Source organism: Pristis pectinata, chromosome 45 (assembly GCF_009764475.1).
Source record: "Pristis pectinata isolate sPriPec2 chromosome 45, sPriPec2.1.pri, whole genome shotgun sequence".
Taxonomy (NCBI): domain Eukaryota; kingdom Metazoa; phylum Chordata; class Chondrichthyes; order Rhinopristiformes; family Pristidae; genus Pristis; species Pristis pectinata.
This window is the reverse complement of record NC_067448.1, coordinates 2,268,028-2,285,007: the sequence shown is the minus strand read 5'-3', so window position 1 is coordinate 2,285,007 and position 16,980 is coordinate 2,268,028. Positions and strand designations below refer to the sequence as shown.

The window sequence follows — 16,980 nt, the reverse complement described above, 5'->3', positions numbered from 1 at the left end:
CCATCCTCAGGGACCAGGGGCTGCTGTTGGAAGTGTTGGGTGGGAAGGGTGAGTGTTATGAGCTGCTGCTTTACATGGGTCCACATTCACATTCCCTGCTGCACTGTGGGACCCGGTACATTTTACAGTGTTTATAAACTTCATTCCAGGTCCCCATCCCAGCGTGGGAGAGGGAGAGGTGAGGAGGACAGTGTGCTTTACCTCGGGTGAAGACTCCTGCTGGACTACCCAGGAGATCAAGGTGAAAAACTGTACCAGTTACTTTGTGTATCAGTTGTGGCCAACACCGTACAGTGCCGTGTATTGTACAGGTATGTCATCATTCCCCATTGACACCGGAGATCTGGGAGGTTTGAGGGGAAGTCCAGGATGTCATGAGACAATGAGCTGTGTTTGCCAGTCAGCTGTCCAGCCTTTGGTAATTGATCCCTTCACCTGTATCCCCATCAACTCCCTGATCTGACTGAAACTGCTCAGCTTGCACTGTGACCCCCACCTGAAAGATGATGTGACCGCTACTGCAAGATGACCTCTTGGATCTGACCTGTAATGCCTCCCTGTCCTACCTTCCCTACATGGAGGTGGGGGGGGGGGAACTACCTCCCCTGTGAAGGAGTTTTTCTCCACCTCTGGCACCGTGGCATCCCCTCCTCCTCTCCCTCTGGACTGTGTTCCCTGCTCCCCCTAGGCCTGAGCTGTCTCCTTCCCCTCTGTCACCATATCCAATTCATTAAAGTGCTTTAGTACTGTAGTATTTTTCCAATATGATTGCAATCTTTTCTGTATCAGTGTGACCTTTCTGTGCACAGTGAGGGAACTAGAGTGAGTGCTGCTGTGTCACTGCTGCAGGGAACAGCATTCAATCCTGGAGGCACAAGAGACTGCAGATGCTGGAATATGGATCGAAAATATTAACTGCTGCAGGAACTCAGAAGGTTAAGCAGCATCTACAGAGGCAAAGGGGTGGTGGACACTACAGGTCAAAACCCACCATCAGGTCTGAGAGTGAAGACAGCCAGTTATGAAGAGGTGAAGGGCAGGGGAGAGATGGGGCCTGGCAGGTGATAGGTGGAACTAGGTGAGGAGGCTGATGATGGGCAGATGGATTGATGATTGGGAGGGTGGAGGGAGACACAAGAGGTTGGTAAATGAAAGGTGGAACCAGATGAGAGGCGATTGTTGGGCAGATGGGAGCTGGGTGGGGTGGGTGAGGGGTGTTGTTAATAGTGGGGGAGGATTGAGAAGATGAGCAGAGTTGTCCACCTGAGTGGACAACTAATAAAGGGAAAGGAACACATGCGGAGTTCGTTACCTGAAACTGGAAAAGTCAGTGTTCATATCATTGGGTTGTGGACTATCCGTGGAATATGAGGTGCTGTTCTAGCTTGCATTGGCCTCAGCCTGGCAGTGGAGAAGGCTGAGGATCAGATCCTGAACTTGGATGATGTCAGAATAGAGTTTGCACATTGACCCAGTGACCAGGAGGACATAACCCTGGATATGTTGATTCCTCCCACATCCCAAAGATGTGTGGGTAGTTAATCAGCTTCTGTGAGTTATTCTTCAGTGTAGACTGCTGGTAATAGAAGAAACAGGAGTTGATGGACACCTGTGACCATGTGGATGTGGGAGGAACACGAGATTCCAGAGGGATGTGGACATCACGGGCGCAGTCCTCCCTACCATCTAGAGGAGGCACTGCCTGAAGAAGGTGGCATCTATCATCAAGAGGTCATGCCCTCTTCTTGCTGCTACTCTCAGAAGCCTGAAGTCTCACACCACCGGGTTCAGGAACAGCTACTTTCCCACAGCCACCAGATCCTTGAATGTACCTGAGCAACCATGTCTATCTCAGCAATGGAACACTACGGACCACCTCATGCACATCTGGCTTTTGCACTATTTACTTCTCTCTTTATGATATAGTTTTAGGTATAATTTCTGTTCTGTGTGATGTCTGTACCTATATGCGTGTGGGGCTGCTGCATGCAGGTTTTCAGTTGCATTTGTACTTTGCCTTGTGCACACAGCAATAAAATCGACTTGACCGCAGGAGTTGCAGTATCAGAGGCACTGCAGGGATTGCTCTGCTGGGAGCCAACATTGAACAGATAGGACGGATGGCCTACTACTGTGTTGTGAGAAGGATAAGCTGAGGGAGTGCTGAAGCCGAGGGTTGAGATGGAGGAAGGGTTCAAGTGGCGGATGTTATTATTGGTTAGAGAGTAAATCCCGCTTTATCAGTGCTCTAAGGCAGTGGAGGTTCAGTGACGGTGGTTGGGGGAGCAAGAGCCTGGAGGACATGAGCTGAACTTTGCATTAACACTGAACATCATTCCGTCCCTCAGCCACAAACTCTGAGCCTGGTGATCCATGTGTGAACCACACCATCCTGGATCAGCCATGGAGGAGCACGGACTGTTCCAGCACTGAATGCACTGGCGGCCAATGGAAAACTGATAGAAATCTTGAAGCAGGATGGTACAGATTTAACAGGTAAAATGAGAAGATGATTGCTCAGAAACTCATTAATGAGGGAGAATTTGTAATATGGTGCAGCAGTTAGTGCTGCTCCCTTACAGCACCGGGGACCCGTGTTCAATCCTGACTTTGATTACTGTCTGTATGGTGTTTCCATATTCCTTCTTGTGAATGCCACAACAGGATGCAGACAGAATGGGCCCCAATTCTCTGTCTTTATCTGCATGAATAAATGCCCTCATTTCAAGGACTGACTCTCTGGTTATTGTTTCAGTTCCGGTGGATGGATGATTCCCGAGATGGCCGTTCCAAGTCATCACTGCTCTGGGCAGAGAACAGGCTGGTTAAATGGTAGGGTCAGAGTTTACAACAGTGGGGCTCAGTTATTTTTGGGGTCAGACTGACAACCCAGAACTTTTCACTGGTACCTAAACTCACTGAGAGGTTCTCTCCACAGTCAATCAGACCATGCTTTGGCCCTGGATCCTCACCAAGTCTGGAATATCTTCCTGGAATATCCTGGTGCAGGATTGTGGATCCAATACTTCTGCTGACCCTGCTCCAGATTAGACCTGGCTCAGTTGCAGTGGCTGCCCTCATTTCAGTGGTGGAGCAGTTCCTAGGGAGGTGGCCACACATCAGGACACCCACAGTTCATTGCTCAATTGGCATAAAACAAATTGAGACATTCTGCTCACTTGTAGACAGTTGTTTTAACATTTTTGAAGTACTTTGTAATTTCTGGTCATTCAATTTCTTTTTATCATTTCTAATTTTCAACATTTAAACTGTTTGATCATAGTTGATAGCTGGGTGACCACCAGAAAAGATAGACTGAGCAGGCAGACAGTGCAGGATTCCCTATGGCCACTTCTCCCAGCAACGTAAACTCCTTTGCATACTGAGGCTTATCAGGGAAGGTTGAAGTCAGGCAGAGCAGCAGTGACAGGAGAATCAATTAACCAGGGTCAATATCATGGCTGCTTTCAGAGGGGACAAAGGGGAGGGCTCATCCACTGAGTCTATATGGGGAGAACTCTAAAATAAGAAAGGTGCAATCACTCTGATGGGATTATACGACAGATTCCACCCCCACCACACACACACCCCAACAGCCACTGGGACATTGATGAACAGACATGCAGGCAGAATAGGGAAGGGTGTAAAAATAACAAGGTTGTCGTTGTGGGTGACTTCAACTTCTGCAACATAGAACTAAAAGGTTTGGACGGGGCAGAATTTGTTGGGTGCATCCAGGAGGGATTCTTAAATAAATATGTAGATCATCCAATGAGAGGAAGTGCCATACTGGACCTAGTGTTGGGAAATGAGCCTTGCCAGATGACTGACCTTCCAGTGGCAGAACAGTTAAGGAGTTGTGGGGGTAGATACATTAGGGACATTTAAGAGACTCTTGGATAGCTGCATGAAAGATAGAGAAATGGAGGGCTCCGTGGGAGGGAAGGGTTACATAGATATTGGAGCAGGATTAATTGACAGCACAGCATTGTGGTCCGAAGGGCCTACGTTTTAAGAAAGCTAGAGATAAGGATAATATGGACCTTGCTGGAGAGTATCATATCGGAGCAGGACAAATTACAAGCGAGGAACTGGGGAGACTTAACTGGGAACAGCTGTTTCTGGGCAAGTCCACACCTGACATGTGGAGGGTGTTTAATGACCAACTGCACAGAGGACAGGACAGGCATGTTTCAGTGAGGAGGAGGGACAGAGATGGCTAGGTTTGGGAACCTTGGATTTCGAGAGAGGTGGTGAATTTAGTCGAGAATGTGGTGGAAGCATATGTAAGGGTTAGGGAGTTAAAGATCAAATAGAACCATCCGGGAGTATGAACAAGCTCGAAACAAACTCAAGAGCGTTTACAGGGCTCAAAGGTAGTACATCTATCTGCAGAGATACATGGACATTGTGTAGGTAGAAGGGATTAGTTTAGCGAGGCATTTAATGACCAGATTAACTAGTTTGGCACAATGTCATAAAACACGGAACAGTACAGCACAGCACAGGCCCTTTGGACCACAATGCTGTGCTGACAATTAATCCTGCTCCAATATCTATGTAACCCTTCCCTCCCACGGAGCCCTCCATTTCTCTATCATTCGTGCAGCTATCCAGGAGTCTCTTAAATGTCCCTAGTGTATCTACCCCCACAACCTCTGCCGGCAGTGGTTTCCGCGCACCCACCACTCTGTGTAAAATCAAACAACTTACCTCTGACATTCCCCTTATGCCTTCCTCCAATCAACTTAAAATTATTCCCCTCGTGTTAGCCATTTTCACCCTGGGAAGAAGTCTCTGACTGTCCACTCAATCTATGCCTCTTATCATCTTATACAACTCTATCAAGTCACTTCTCATTCTCCTTCTTTCCAAAGAGAAAAGCCATAACTCACTCAACGTATCCTCATAAGACATGCTCTGCAATCCAGGCAGCATCCTGGTAAATCTCCTCTGCACCGTCTCTAAAGCTTCCACATTCTTCCCATAATGAGGTAACGAGAACTGAACACAATACTCCAAGTGTGGTCTGACCAGAGTTCTATAGAACTGCAACGTTACCTCGCGGCTCTTGAACTCAATACCCCAACTAATGAAGGCCAACACACCATATGCCCTCTTAACAACCCGATCGACCTGCGCAGGAAACTTGAGGGATCTCTGGACGTGGACCCTAAGATTCTTCTGTTCCTTCACACTGCTCAGCATCCTGCCATTAACCTTGTACTCTGCCTTCAAATTTGATCTCCCGAAGTGTATTGCCCCAGACCTTTCCGGGTTAAACTCCATCTGCCACTTCTCAGCCCAGCTCTGCATTCTATCAATATCCTGTTGTAATCTACAGCAACCTTCTACACTATCCACAACACCACCAAACTTTGTATCATCAGCAAACTTACTAACCCACCCTTCCACATCATCATCCAAGTCATTTATAAAAATCACAAAGAGCAGGGGTCCCAGAACAGATCCCTGTGGAACACCACTGGTCACTGACCTCCTGACAGAATACGGTCCATCTACCACCACCCGCTGTCTTCTATAGGTGAGCCAATTATGAATCCACACAGCCAAGTTTCCCTGAATCCCATGCCTCCTGATTTTCTGAATAAGCCTGCCATGAGGAACCTTATCAAATGCCTTACTAAAATCCATGTACACCACATCCACTGCTCTACCTTCATCAATGTGCTTTGCTACATCCTCAAAGAATTCAATCAGGCTCGTGAGGCACAACCTGCCCCTCACAAAGCCATGCTGACTGTCCCTAATCAGCCTATACTTCTCCAAATGCCCATAAATCCTGTCTCGAAGAATCTTCTCCAGTCGCTATCTGTAAGGAGGTTGTATGTTCTCCCGTGTCTGCGTGGGTTTCCTGCAGGTGCTCCAGTTTCCTCCCACATTCCGAAGACATATGGGTAGGTTAATTTGGGTTTAAAATGGGCAGCGCAGCCTCGTTGGGCCAGAAGGGCCTGTTACCACGCTGTAAATAAAATTTAAATTTTTTTAATTTGCCCACCACTGAAGTAAGACTCACTGGTCTGTAATTCCCAGGGTTATCCCTGCTCCCTTTCTGAAACGAAGGAACAACATTTGCCACCCTCCAATTATTTGGCATTACTCCTGTTGCCAGTGAGGACGCAAAAGGTCATCACTAAGGTGCAGCAATCTCTTCCCTCGCTTCCCGTAATAACCTTGGATAATCCCGTCCGGCCCCGGTGACTTGTCCATCCTAATGTTTTTCAACAGTTGCAGCACATCCTCTTTCCTCATGTCATCGTGCCCTGGCGTATCAGCCTGTTGGATGTCATCCTCACAAACATCCATGTCTCTCTCACTGGTGAATACTGAAGCACAGTATTCATGAAGGACCTCCCCTACCTCTTCCGACTCCAGGCACATGTTTCCTCTTTTATCCCTCACTCTAGTCATCCTCCTATTCTTCACCTATGCATAGAACGCCTTTGGTTTTCCTTAATCCTACTCACCAAGGCTTTCTGATACCTCCTTTTAGCTCTACTATGTCCATTCTTAAGCTCCCTCCTGGCTACCTGCTAACTCTCCAGAGCCCTGTCTGATCTGTGCTTTCTAAACCTCGGGTAAGCTTCTTTCTTCCTCTTGACAAGATATTCTATGTCTCTTGTCAACCATGGTTTCTGCACTCTAACCCTTCCTCAATGGGACAAATCTATCCAGAACCCCATGTATGTACTCCCTAACCAACCTCCACATTTCCACTGTGCACTTCCCCAAGAACATCTGTTCCCAGTTTACGCTCCCAAATTGCTGCACAATAGCATCACATTTCCCCTCCTCCAATTAAATGCTTTTCTGTATCGTCTGCTCCTATCCCTCTCCAAGGCTATGGTAAAGGTCAAGAAGTTATGGTCACTATCTCCAAAATCCTCTCCCACCGAGAGATCTGAAACCTGATCAGGCTCATTGCCTAGTACCAGGTCCAGAATGGCCTCTCCTCCAGTCGACCTGTCAGCATGCTGTGTCAAGAATCCTTCCTGGACACACCTCACAGACTCTGCTCCATCTGTCCCCTTTGCACTAAGGAGCTGCCAATCAATATTCGGGAAGTTGAAATCACCCATGACAACAATCCTGTTGTTTTTGCACGTCTCTAAAATCTGCTTCCCGATCTGATCCTCAGCATCTCTGCTGCTACTGGGTGGGGAGGGGGTGGGGGGCCTGTAGAATACTCCAAATAGTGGTCGCTCCCTTCCTGTGTCTGACTTTCACCCACACTGACTCAGCAGATGATCCCTCCAGGACGTCCTCCCTTTCTACAGCAGTGACACTGTCCCTGATCAGCAAAGCTACTCCCCAACCTCTTTTACCTCCGTCCCTGTCCCTTTTGAAACATGTAAACCCCGGAATATCCTGCAGCCATTCCTGCCCTTGCGAAAGCTAAGTCTTTAATGGCCACTGTGCTCCACGCTCTAAGTTCATCAGCCTTGTTCCTGATACTTCTCGCATTAAAGTGGACACAATTCAGCCCAGCCAACTGACTGCAATTTTGCCCTTTCAACTGCCTCTCCTTCCTCACAGTCTTTCCACACTCTGCATCCACTTGGACACCATCCTCTGACCTATCACTCTGGTTCCCATCTCCCTGCCAAACTGCATTGTGGGCTGAAGGCCCTGTTCCTGTGCTGTATTCTTCATTGTGTTATGTTTAGCACCAGGGGCCAGGACTTCAGCTCTCAGACACGTCAGGGGTGGGGCTTCACCAGCTGTCAGCACACATCAGGGACAGTTCTTGTTTCTCAAGTCTGAAGTCCGGAGAGCCGGAGGGGTTCCCCAACAGGAGCCACACCATTCGGCTGCGGGAAGCGTGGGATGGGGGGGGAGGGCGAGGGCAGCAACTCACCACCGACTGTAACCGTGGGCTGTGAACCATTGCCTTACATTGTCTCCAGATTCACATTCCGCGCTGCACTGTGGGATCGGCTACATTTTACAATGTTTATAAACTTGATTCTAGGTCCCCATCCCAATGTGGAAGAGGGGGAGGTGACCAGGACAGTCTGCTTCAGTGACTATGCAAACACCTGTGACATGAACCAGGAGGTTGAGATAAAAAACTGCTCCAATTATTTTGTGTATCATCTGTGGACGGCACCCTGCTGTTATACTTACACTGTGTATTGTACAGGTACGTCACTATTCCCCATTGACAGCGAGATGTGGGGGTTGTGGAGATATTCTGGGATGTCCTGAGACAATGGGCTGGTCTTCCTGTCAGTAGCCCAGCCAGTGGTTTGGGATCAATTATCCCTTCGCTCGTATCCCCAGCACCTCAACCCCGTCTGATTGAAGCCGGCCGGCCCACTCCCCCAAAAAGTGACCTGTGAAGCCGCCGCCGCCGCCACCACCACCGCGCTGCCCAGTGGGCCCTGAGCATGGACATCTCTGGAGGAGCTCACCCGGAGCCAGGTGCAGCCTGACACAAGTTGCCCAGAGCCAGTGCCGGGAAAGTGCCACCGCTCTGGGCCCCTCCGACCAGAGAATGAAACCAGGGAGGCCTGGGAATATCACTAAAATCTGCGCACACACTCTGGGAAATACTGGCTGTCCGCATGAAATGATGCATTTTGATACCTGAGATTGGGATGTGGGAGATGGTGGGAGGGAGACTGGAGAGAGAGGGGTGAAGCGGGAGATCGTGGAGAGGAAGGGGTGGAGGGAGATTGCGGGGAGAGAGGGGCAGAGGGAGATCAGGGACAGGGGAGGAGGGAGGTTGCGGGGAGAGGGAGAGCTGGAGGGAGATCGCAGAGAGGGTTGGAAGGAGATCACAGGAAGAGGGAGATCAGAGAGAGGGGGAGGAGGTAGTGAGGGAGAGCGGGGGAGAGGGAGGAGTGGAGGAAGGTCGGGGAGAGGGAGGGGTGGAGGGAGATCGCGGGAAGATGGAGATCGGGGAGAGACGGGAAGAGGGAGATTGTGGGGAGGAGGGAGGTTGGGGAGAGGGAGGAGTGAAGGGAGATTTGGGGAGGGGGAGGAGGGAGATCGGGGAGAGGGTAGATGTGGGGAGAGGGAGGGGTGGAGGGAGATTGGGGGAGAGGGGGAGGAGGGAGATCGCAGGGAGAGAGGTGGGGAGTTGGAGGGGTGGAGAGGGGTGGAATGAATCTTCCTGGCAGAAAGAGACCTTGGCTCCCACATTCAGTCCTTCCTACCCCCACCTGAGGCTGCTGTCTGTTTCCCTCTGTGCTGCCTCTCTACTCTGACCTCTGTACCTTATCATTCACCATCACTTCTGCTTCCAGATGCAATCTAGCTTGTCCTGGAGACTAAAATTCAGGCAGATCTACAGCGCAATGCCAAGGCAGTACTGCACTGTCAGGGTTGGGGCAGGGGAGGGGTGAGGGGAAGGATAATATTAAACCATGTCCGATTAATTGAGGCCAAACGCAAACCCAAAGAACAGCACCTGGTATTCCACCCGGGTCGCACACAATCCAATGGTCTGAATCCTGACTTTTCCAGCCTCAGGGAAGCCGCACCCCCTCTGTTCCTTTCCCACTCCCACAGTCTACCCATGGTCTCTATCCCTTCGCTCACCTTCACCCCCCCCCCACTCATTACCCAGACTCAACAGCCTCCCCACCTGCTTCCAGCTGCTTCTCACCCCACCCTCATCTGTTCCCACCGACCAGCCTCCATCATCACTACCCCCTCCTCCTGTTTCTATGTGCCCACAACTCCCATCAGCTGGTTCCACCTATCACCTACCAGCTTCCGTCTCACCACTCTAACTCGCCTCTACGTGCTGGCCATCTTCCCTCTGCACTCTCAGTCCTGATGCCTGGTCTCAACCTGAAACCTCCACCATTCCTTTCCCTCCACAGATGCGGCCTGACCCAGAGTTCCTTCAGCAATTCATATGTTGCTCCAGATTCCAGCATTTGCAGTTTCGTGTCCCCGCGCCGGTGTCTATGTTTTAAGAAGACTGGGGGGTGGGCTCGTCTCTCACTGTGATGATGCCCAGTTATCATTAAAACACATTATTGGTCAGCATCATGTGGGCACTTACCTGCAGGAATTGATCACTCTATTCCCTGCATCACTACAGTGCCTGCACTTGCAGCACAGTTCATTGACACATGACATACATCCAGAGGGTTTGGATGCCACAAAATGAGTGCACAGTCTCCTGCACCAGATCAATCTTCATCCACGGGGAGTTAGAGGGATGAGTGGCGAGTTTGAGATGGGAGAGAGATGGACCGAGTTTAGCATTGGAGCAATGTCTCCAGTCTTTACTTGGGGGATGTGGTCATTGGTTGGAAAGTAAAACTGAGGATGAAAATCAGAAGAAAAATCTGTAGATGCTGGAAGTCTGAAAAAAAACCAAAAATGCGGGAAATACTCAGCAGGTCAGGTCGTGTTCATGGAGAGAGAATCAGGGTTAATGTTTCAATCTGAAGACCCGGAATTGTGAAAGGGAGAAACAAGTTACATTTAAGTGGCAGAGAAGGTCGACGGTGGGATGGAGAAGAAAAAATAATCACCTGTGGAAGGTTGGGGCCAGCACTGCTGTGGGGATAAGTTGTTATTGGGGCAGTTAGAGGGTGACAAGCATCAGGTCGGGGTGCGCTGATGGAGAAGGGTGTTGCATGTCTTGTAGTTGCATGGAGAAGTGCCAAATGATGGAGAGTGGTAGGTGGGGATGAAAGAGCTCACCAAGAGCCCTGAAGGAGTGAGTCCTTAAAAATGCTGAACGGGAAGGGTCAGGGCAGATGGTGTTGGAATCTTGTTGGAGCTGGTGGAAATTGTGAAATATGATCAATTGAATATGGAGGCTGGTGGGGGTGGGGGGGGGGAATGTGAGGCCCAGGGGAACTCTGCTCTTGATCTGTCCAGGAGGAGCGGGCTTGAGAGTAGAGGTGTGGGAAATTGATACACTGCGGTCAAGTTCCCTGTCCACTGTGGCAGAGGGAACAGGGAAGACACTCCCAAGGCACCAGTGTAGAAAGTCTCATTGGAGCAAATATGACGGAGGTGGAGGCATTATGAGAGTGGGAAGGAGTCACAGCAGCATGTCCATGCAGTTAACAGCATTGATCCCTTTATCCCACAATTGTTCCATGGCCTGCTATGCCTTGGCCATTCATGGACTTGCCTGGCTGTTTCCCAAACATTGTGAGAGTACCCCCCCATCTTCTGGGGTAGTGCATTCTACATTTTAACAACTCTCTGGGTGGCAAAACATCCTCCTCAAATCCAGTCTAAACCTCCTATCTCTCACTTTATACCTGTTACCTCTTGTAGACACCTCACCGAGGGACAAAGATTCTCACTTTCTACCCCATGCACCCTCCCGTGATTTTGTATATGTCTGTCTGATCACCTCCGGTCCAGGGAAACAAACCCAGCATATCCAGTCTCTCGTTATAACTGAAATATCCTGGTGAATCTTCACTGCCCTGTCACATCCTTCTGGTAGTGTGGTGACCAGAACTGCACACAATACCCCAGGGATAGAGAGGCCCAACCAATGCTTTATAAAGTTGCAATGTGAACACAGTTCTTGTGAGCTGTACCATGGCTGATGAAGGCAAGTATCGTCTTTGCCTTCTTCAGCAGCCTTTCCATCTGTGCTGTCACTCTGATTTATGGATGTAGCCCAAGGTCCCTCTGTTCATCAATGTTCCCCAGGGCCCTGCCATTTACTGTAGACGTTCTTGCTTGCCATCCCACAATGCATCATCTCACACTTGACAAGATTAAGTTCTATCTGCCATTGCTCTGCCGAGTGGATTTATATCATGTTTTAGCCTCGGGCGATTCCCCTCACTATTTACAACACCACCAATTTCTGTAGACTTACTAATTCTACCCCCTACATTCACATCCAGTTATTAACATCAAGGGTCCCAGCACCGATCCTTGTGGTACACCATTGGTCACAGACTTTCCATCAGAGAAACAGTACCTCATCACCACCCTCTGCCTCATATCACCAAGCAATTTTGAGTCCATTTAACCAGCTTACCTTGGATCCTATGGAGTTAGCCATGTGGGACCTTGTCAAGGCTTCACTAAAGTTCATATGGACAACATCCACTGCACTGCCCTCATCAACAGACTCATTAACTCATCAAAAACTTCCATCGAATTACTGAGACAAGTCTACACGGAGAGGGGAAATGAGACTGATGGGAATGCTTCCCTGGAAGCCAGCAAGAACACGATGGATCGAATGGTCTTTGTGGTAGCAAGTACATGGTCGGAGAGTGTTGATGCTTAATTAAGAGACGTTGGATTGGTTCCAGTGTTTATCTTGGATGTTATCCTCGGTCAGAGAGGATAAGTGTACTTGGTGTAAGTGCAGTTGGGGGTAACTAGAGGTTGGGGCACATAAGTTGCACTGTACGTTAACATTGAGCATCATTCTGTCCTTCAGCTGCAGACTCCATGCTCCATGATCCATGTGTAACCCACACCGTCCTGGATCAGCCCTGGAGGAGCACAAGTTGTTCCAACACTGATTGCACTGGTGGACAGTTGATGGATGATAGAAATCTTGAAGTGGGATGGTACAGATTTAACAGGTAATGTGCGGAGATAATTAGAGGTAATATTGTAGCATGGATAGAAGATTGGCTGACTGGCAGATGACAGAGATTGGGGATAAAGGGACCTTTCCAGGATAGATCACAGTGACCAGTGGAGTTTTGCAGGGGTCAGGGACCACAACTTTTTACTTCCTACACTAATGATCGGGATAAAGGAACTGATGACATTGTTGCCAGGTTTGCTGTCAATATCAAGGTAGTTGAAGGGACAGCTAGTGTGACAGAGGCAGGAAGTCTGCAGCAAGACATGGACAGGTTGGGAGAGTGGGTAAGGAAGTGGCCGATGGAACACAGCACAGCGAAGTGTGGGGTTAAGCATCCAGAACAAATGGTCAGACTATTTTCTAAATGAGGAGAGAATTCAGAAATCGGGGCTGCAAAGGAACTTGGGAGCTCTCGTTCAGGATTCTCTTCAGGTTAACTTGCTTGTTGAGTCAGTAGTAAGGAAGGCAAATGCAATGTTAGCATTCATTTCAAGAGGACTAGAGTATAAAAGCAAGGATGTACTGCTAAGGCTTTATTAGGTGTTGGTCAGACTACATTTGGAATATTGAGATCAATTTTGTGCCCCTTTTTGAAGGAAAGATGTGCTGGCATTGGAGAGGGTCCAGAAGAGGTTCAGAACAATGATCCTGGGAATGAAAGAGTTAACATATGAAGAGGGCTTGATGGCCTGTGCCTGTAACCGATGAAGCTCACACGGATGAGGAGAGACCTCATTGAAATCTATCAGATATGGAAAGGCCTGGATAGAGTGGAAGTGAAGAGATGTTTCCATTAGTGGGAGAATCTTGGATCTGAGGGCACAGCCTCAGAAAAAAAGGGACATCCCTTTAAAAGTGAGGTGAGGAGGAATTTCTTCAGCCAGAGAGTGGTGAGTCTGTGGGACTCACTGCCACAGGGGGTTGTGGAGGCCAAGTCATTGTGTATGACACAAAGGTTGGAGGTGTTGTGGATGGTGTGGAGGGTAGTTAGAGGTTACAGCGGGACATAGGATGCAAAACTGGGCTGAGAAGTGGCAGATGCAGTTCAACCCAGATAAATGTGAAGTGGTTCATTTTGGTAGGTCAAATATGACGGCAGAATATAGTATTAATGCTAAGACCCTTGGCAGTGTGAAGGAACAGAGGGATCTTGGTGTCCGAGTCCATAGGATGCTCAAAGCAGCTGCGCAGGTTGACTCTGTGGTTAAGAAAGCATATGGTGTATTGTCCTTCATCAATCATGGAATTGAATTTAGGTGCTGTGAGGTAATGTTGCAGCTATATAGGACCCTGGTCAGACCCCACTTTGAGTACTGTGCTCAGTTCTGGTCACGTCACTACAGGAAGGATGTGGAAGCCATAGATAGGGTGCTGAGGAGATCTACAAGGATGTTGCCTGGATTGGGGAGCATGCCATATGAAAGCAGGTTGAGTGAACTCGGCCTTTTCTCCTTGGGGTGACCTGATAGGTGCATAAGATGATGAGAGGTATTGATCGTGTGGATAGTCAAAGGCTTTTTCCCAGGGCTGGAATGGTGGCCACAAGAGGACATCGGTTTAAGGTGCTGGGAGTAGGTATAGAGGAGATGTCAGGGGTAAGTTTTTTCCTCAGAGAGTGGTGGGTGTGTGGAATGGGCTGCCGGCAACGGTGGTGGAGGCGGATACGATAGGGTCTTTTAAGAGACTGTTGGATAGGTACATAGAGCTGAGAAGAATAGAGGACTATGGGTAAGCCTAGTCATTTCTAAAGTAGGGACATGTTTGGCACAGCGTTGTGGGCTGAAGGGCCTGAATTGTGCTGTATTGCTTCTATGTATATTTAAGGCAGAGATTGATAGGTTCTTGATTGGTAAGGGGGTTAAGCATTATGGGGAAAAGGCAGTCAATGGGGTTAAGAAAAAAAATCAGCCAGAATTGAATTACGGAGCAGACTCAATGGGCCAAATGCCTAAGTCAACTCCTATATGTTAGTCTTATTGAGAAATTCGATAAAGAGAAGGTAAACAGGAGAACGAGGGGCGTGTGAATGTGAAATGCAGGGAGATCAGCATCATTAGTCACTGCAACGGGAAGGGGAGTAGATAAAGGTGGTCTTCCACATTCTGGAGAGAGGAATGGAAAGGTAGAAGGGGCCAGAGAACAGAAGGGAGATTCCCAGGATTGAGGAAACATTGAACAGGGGCAGGATAAGGACAATCGGCCCTGATTCCTGCTCTTTCTCTGTTTGAATAAACTCTCTCAGTTCCGGATCTGACTCTCTGATTGTTGTTTCAGTTCTGGTGAGTGGAAGGTTCCTGAGACTGTCGTTCCAGAGGGTCGCTGCTCCGGGGCGAGCCCAGGCTGGTTAAATGGTACGGTCAGAGTTTACAACAGTAGGGCTCAGTTATTTTTGGGGGAGGGGTGGTGGGAATCAGGCTAATGACCCAGAAATATTCAGAGTAACCCAAAATTGCTGACAGGTGCTCCCCACAGCCAATCAGACCGCTCTCCCATCCTGGATCCTTATGGGAGTCCAGCAGCGGAGTGCCAGCTTCCTAGAGTTTTCTGAGCTGCTCCATCCGCTGACCCTGCTCCCCAATTAGACCTGGAGCAACAGAAAAAGCGGTGGAGGAACTCAGCGGGTCAGGTAGCATCTATGGATCCAGGTGAAGGGTCTCGACCCGATAGATCGACTGTCCATTTCCCTCCGTAGATGCTACCTGACCTGCTGAGTTCCTCCAGCGCCTTTAGTGTTGCCCCAGACTCCAGCAACTTCAGACACTTGTGTCCCCAGTTGGACCTGGTGCGGTTTCAGTAACTACTGATTTCAGTGGAGGAGAAGCTTCCAGGGTGCTGGGCACATCTCAAGACACCCACATTTCATCAAGTAATCAGATGTTAAATGAACATAACATTTTGCTCAAATGTAGATTGTTGATCTTAAGGTTAAACGTGTTTTGTGATTTCTGCTGGCTCAGATTATTTTCATCAGCTTCAATTTCCAACGTATGAAAAGTTTGATCACATTGATTTATGTATGGTATAACTTGGTGCATTTTACAATGTTTACAAATCTTGTTCCAGGTCCACATCCCAGCATTGGAGAGGGGGAGGTGTCCAGGACCATCTGTTTCACCTTGAGTGGAAACTCCTGTTACAGGAAACAGGAGATCAAGGTGAAAAACTGTACTGATTACTTTGTGTATCAGCTGTGGCCGTTACCTTACACTTACATTTACTCTGTGTATTGTACAGGTAGGTCACTGTCCCCATTGACACAAGGTGTGTGGATTGTGGGAACATTCTGGGACATCCCAAGTCACCAACACACACAATGGGCTGAGTTTTCCAGTCAGCTGTCCTGCTGAAGATCAGTGATATCACCTTACTGCTATATACATCGCCTGCCTCCTCTCTCCTCTTGTTCTGAGTGAGGCTGCCCAGCCTGACCTGTGACACTGATGTGACACCCACACACACAAGGTGACCTGTGAACCAGACCCAGACTGACCTACAAGATGTCCATTGTGCCCTTATCTCCCCAGGACCCAGCTGTCCCTTCTTGCCGCGGCACCGTGGCATCATGTATGCTATTCTCTCACATTCTCTTCCCACCCAGCTGTACCAATGATCATCCATGATGACCAGTTAATCTCCCCACTGATCTTTGGGCTATGGGGAGCACTGGGTCACAGAGACACGATACCAGCTCTACACAGGTCAGGATCAAACCTGGTCACTGGAGCTGGGAGGCAGCACCTGTGTAACTCAGTGCCTCCCGGCAGTCTCTGAGCATTGACATCCCAGGAGGAGGTTGTCCTGGGCCAGTGTCTGCCTGGCTCAACTTGCCCTGAACCTGTGTTGAGGAATTGCTGCACACTGTGGTCCCTGTGACTCCACACTCAGATTCGAGGCAGACAGCTGTCAGTGAGCTGGGAATGTCGCTGAAATCCCAGTACATAGTCTGGGCAACACTGGATATTCGTGCAAGACTTGGTGCAGTTTGACACGTGGACGTAGAGAGAGGGAGTGCGGGGAAGGAGAGGATGGAGTTGGAGACAGCTAAGGTGGGTTTGTGGAGTAGAGAGAGTGGGTTTGTGGGGAGGGGATATGGAGAGTCCATGTTCAATTTGTTTTAAGTCATACACCCTCCCTCATCCACCACCATTCTCTTCCTACAAATCTAAAGTCGGAAACAACTCAAGAACGGCAAGGAATCTGGTCTGGGTTTGACCACCACCCCAGCAGCGTCAGCAAGCTCAGGTATCAGCGGGTGGGGATCATGGAACGCTGCACCCCATGCTCAGACCCTGAAATTCATTCCAACTCTGATGGGGAGGAGTGATGTGGAGTGAGAGATTCGTCAGGGAAAGACGGTGGAAGGAGACAGATGAAGTTTGTTTTTTCCCGGCACCCAGCCCTGCAATCCCTAA

The 16,980-nt window shown here is 49.1% G+C and overlaps 1 protein-coding gene across 1 annotated transcript in view; it reads left to right on the top strand.

Moving 5' to 3' along the window:
• The window catches only part of LOC127566795 (uncharacterized), a 49,558-nt gene that overhangs the window by 23,587 nt on the left and 8,991 nt on the right, over nucleotides 1-16,980 (top strand). Inside the window, exons 8-11 of the mRNA XM_052009274.1 lie at nucleotides 150-311; nucleotides 2,349-2,496; nucleotides 14,843-14,919; nucleotides 15,632-15,802. Of these exons, the coding sequence (XP_051865234.1) occupies nucleotides 150-311; nucleotides 2,349-2,496; nucleotides 14,843-14,919; nucleotides 15,632-15,802 (558 nt within the window). The remainder of the gene's footprint in view (nucleotides 1-149; nucleotides 312-2,348; nucleotides 2,497-14,842; nucleotides 14,920-15,631; nucleotides 15,803-16,980) is intronic.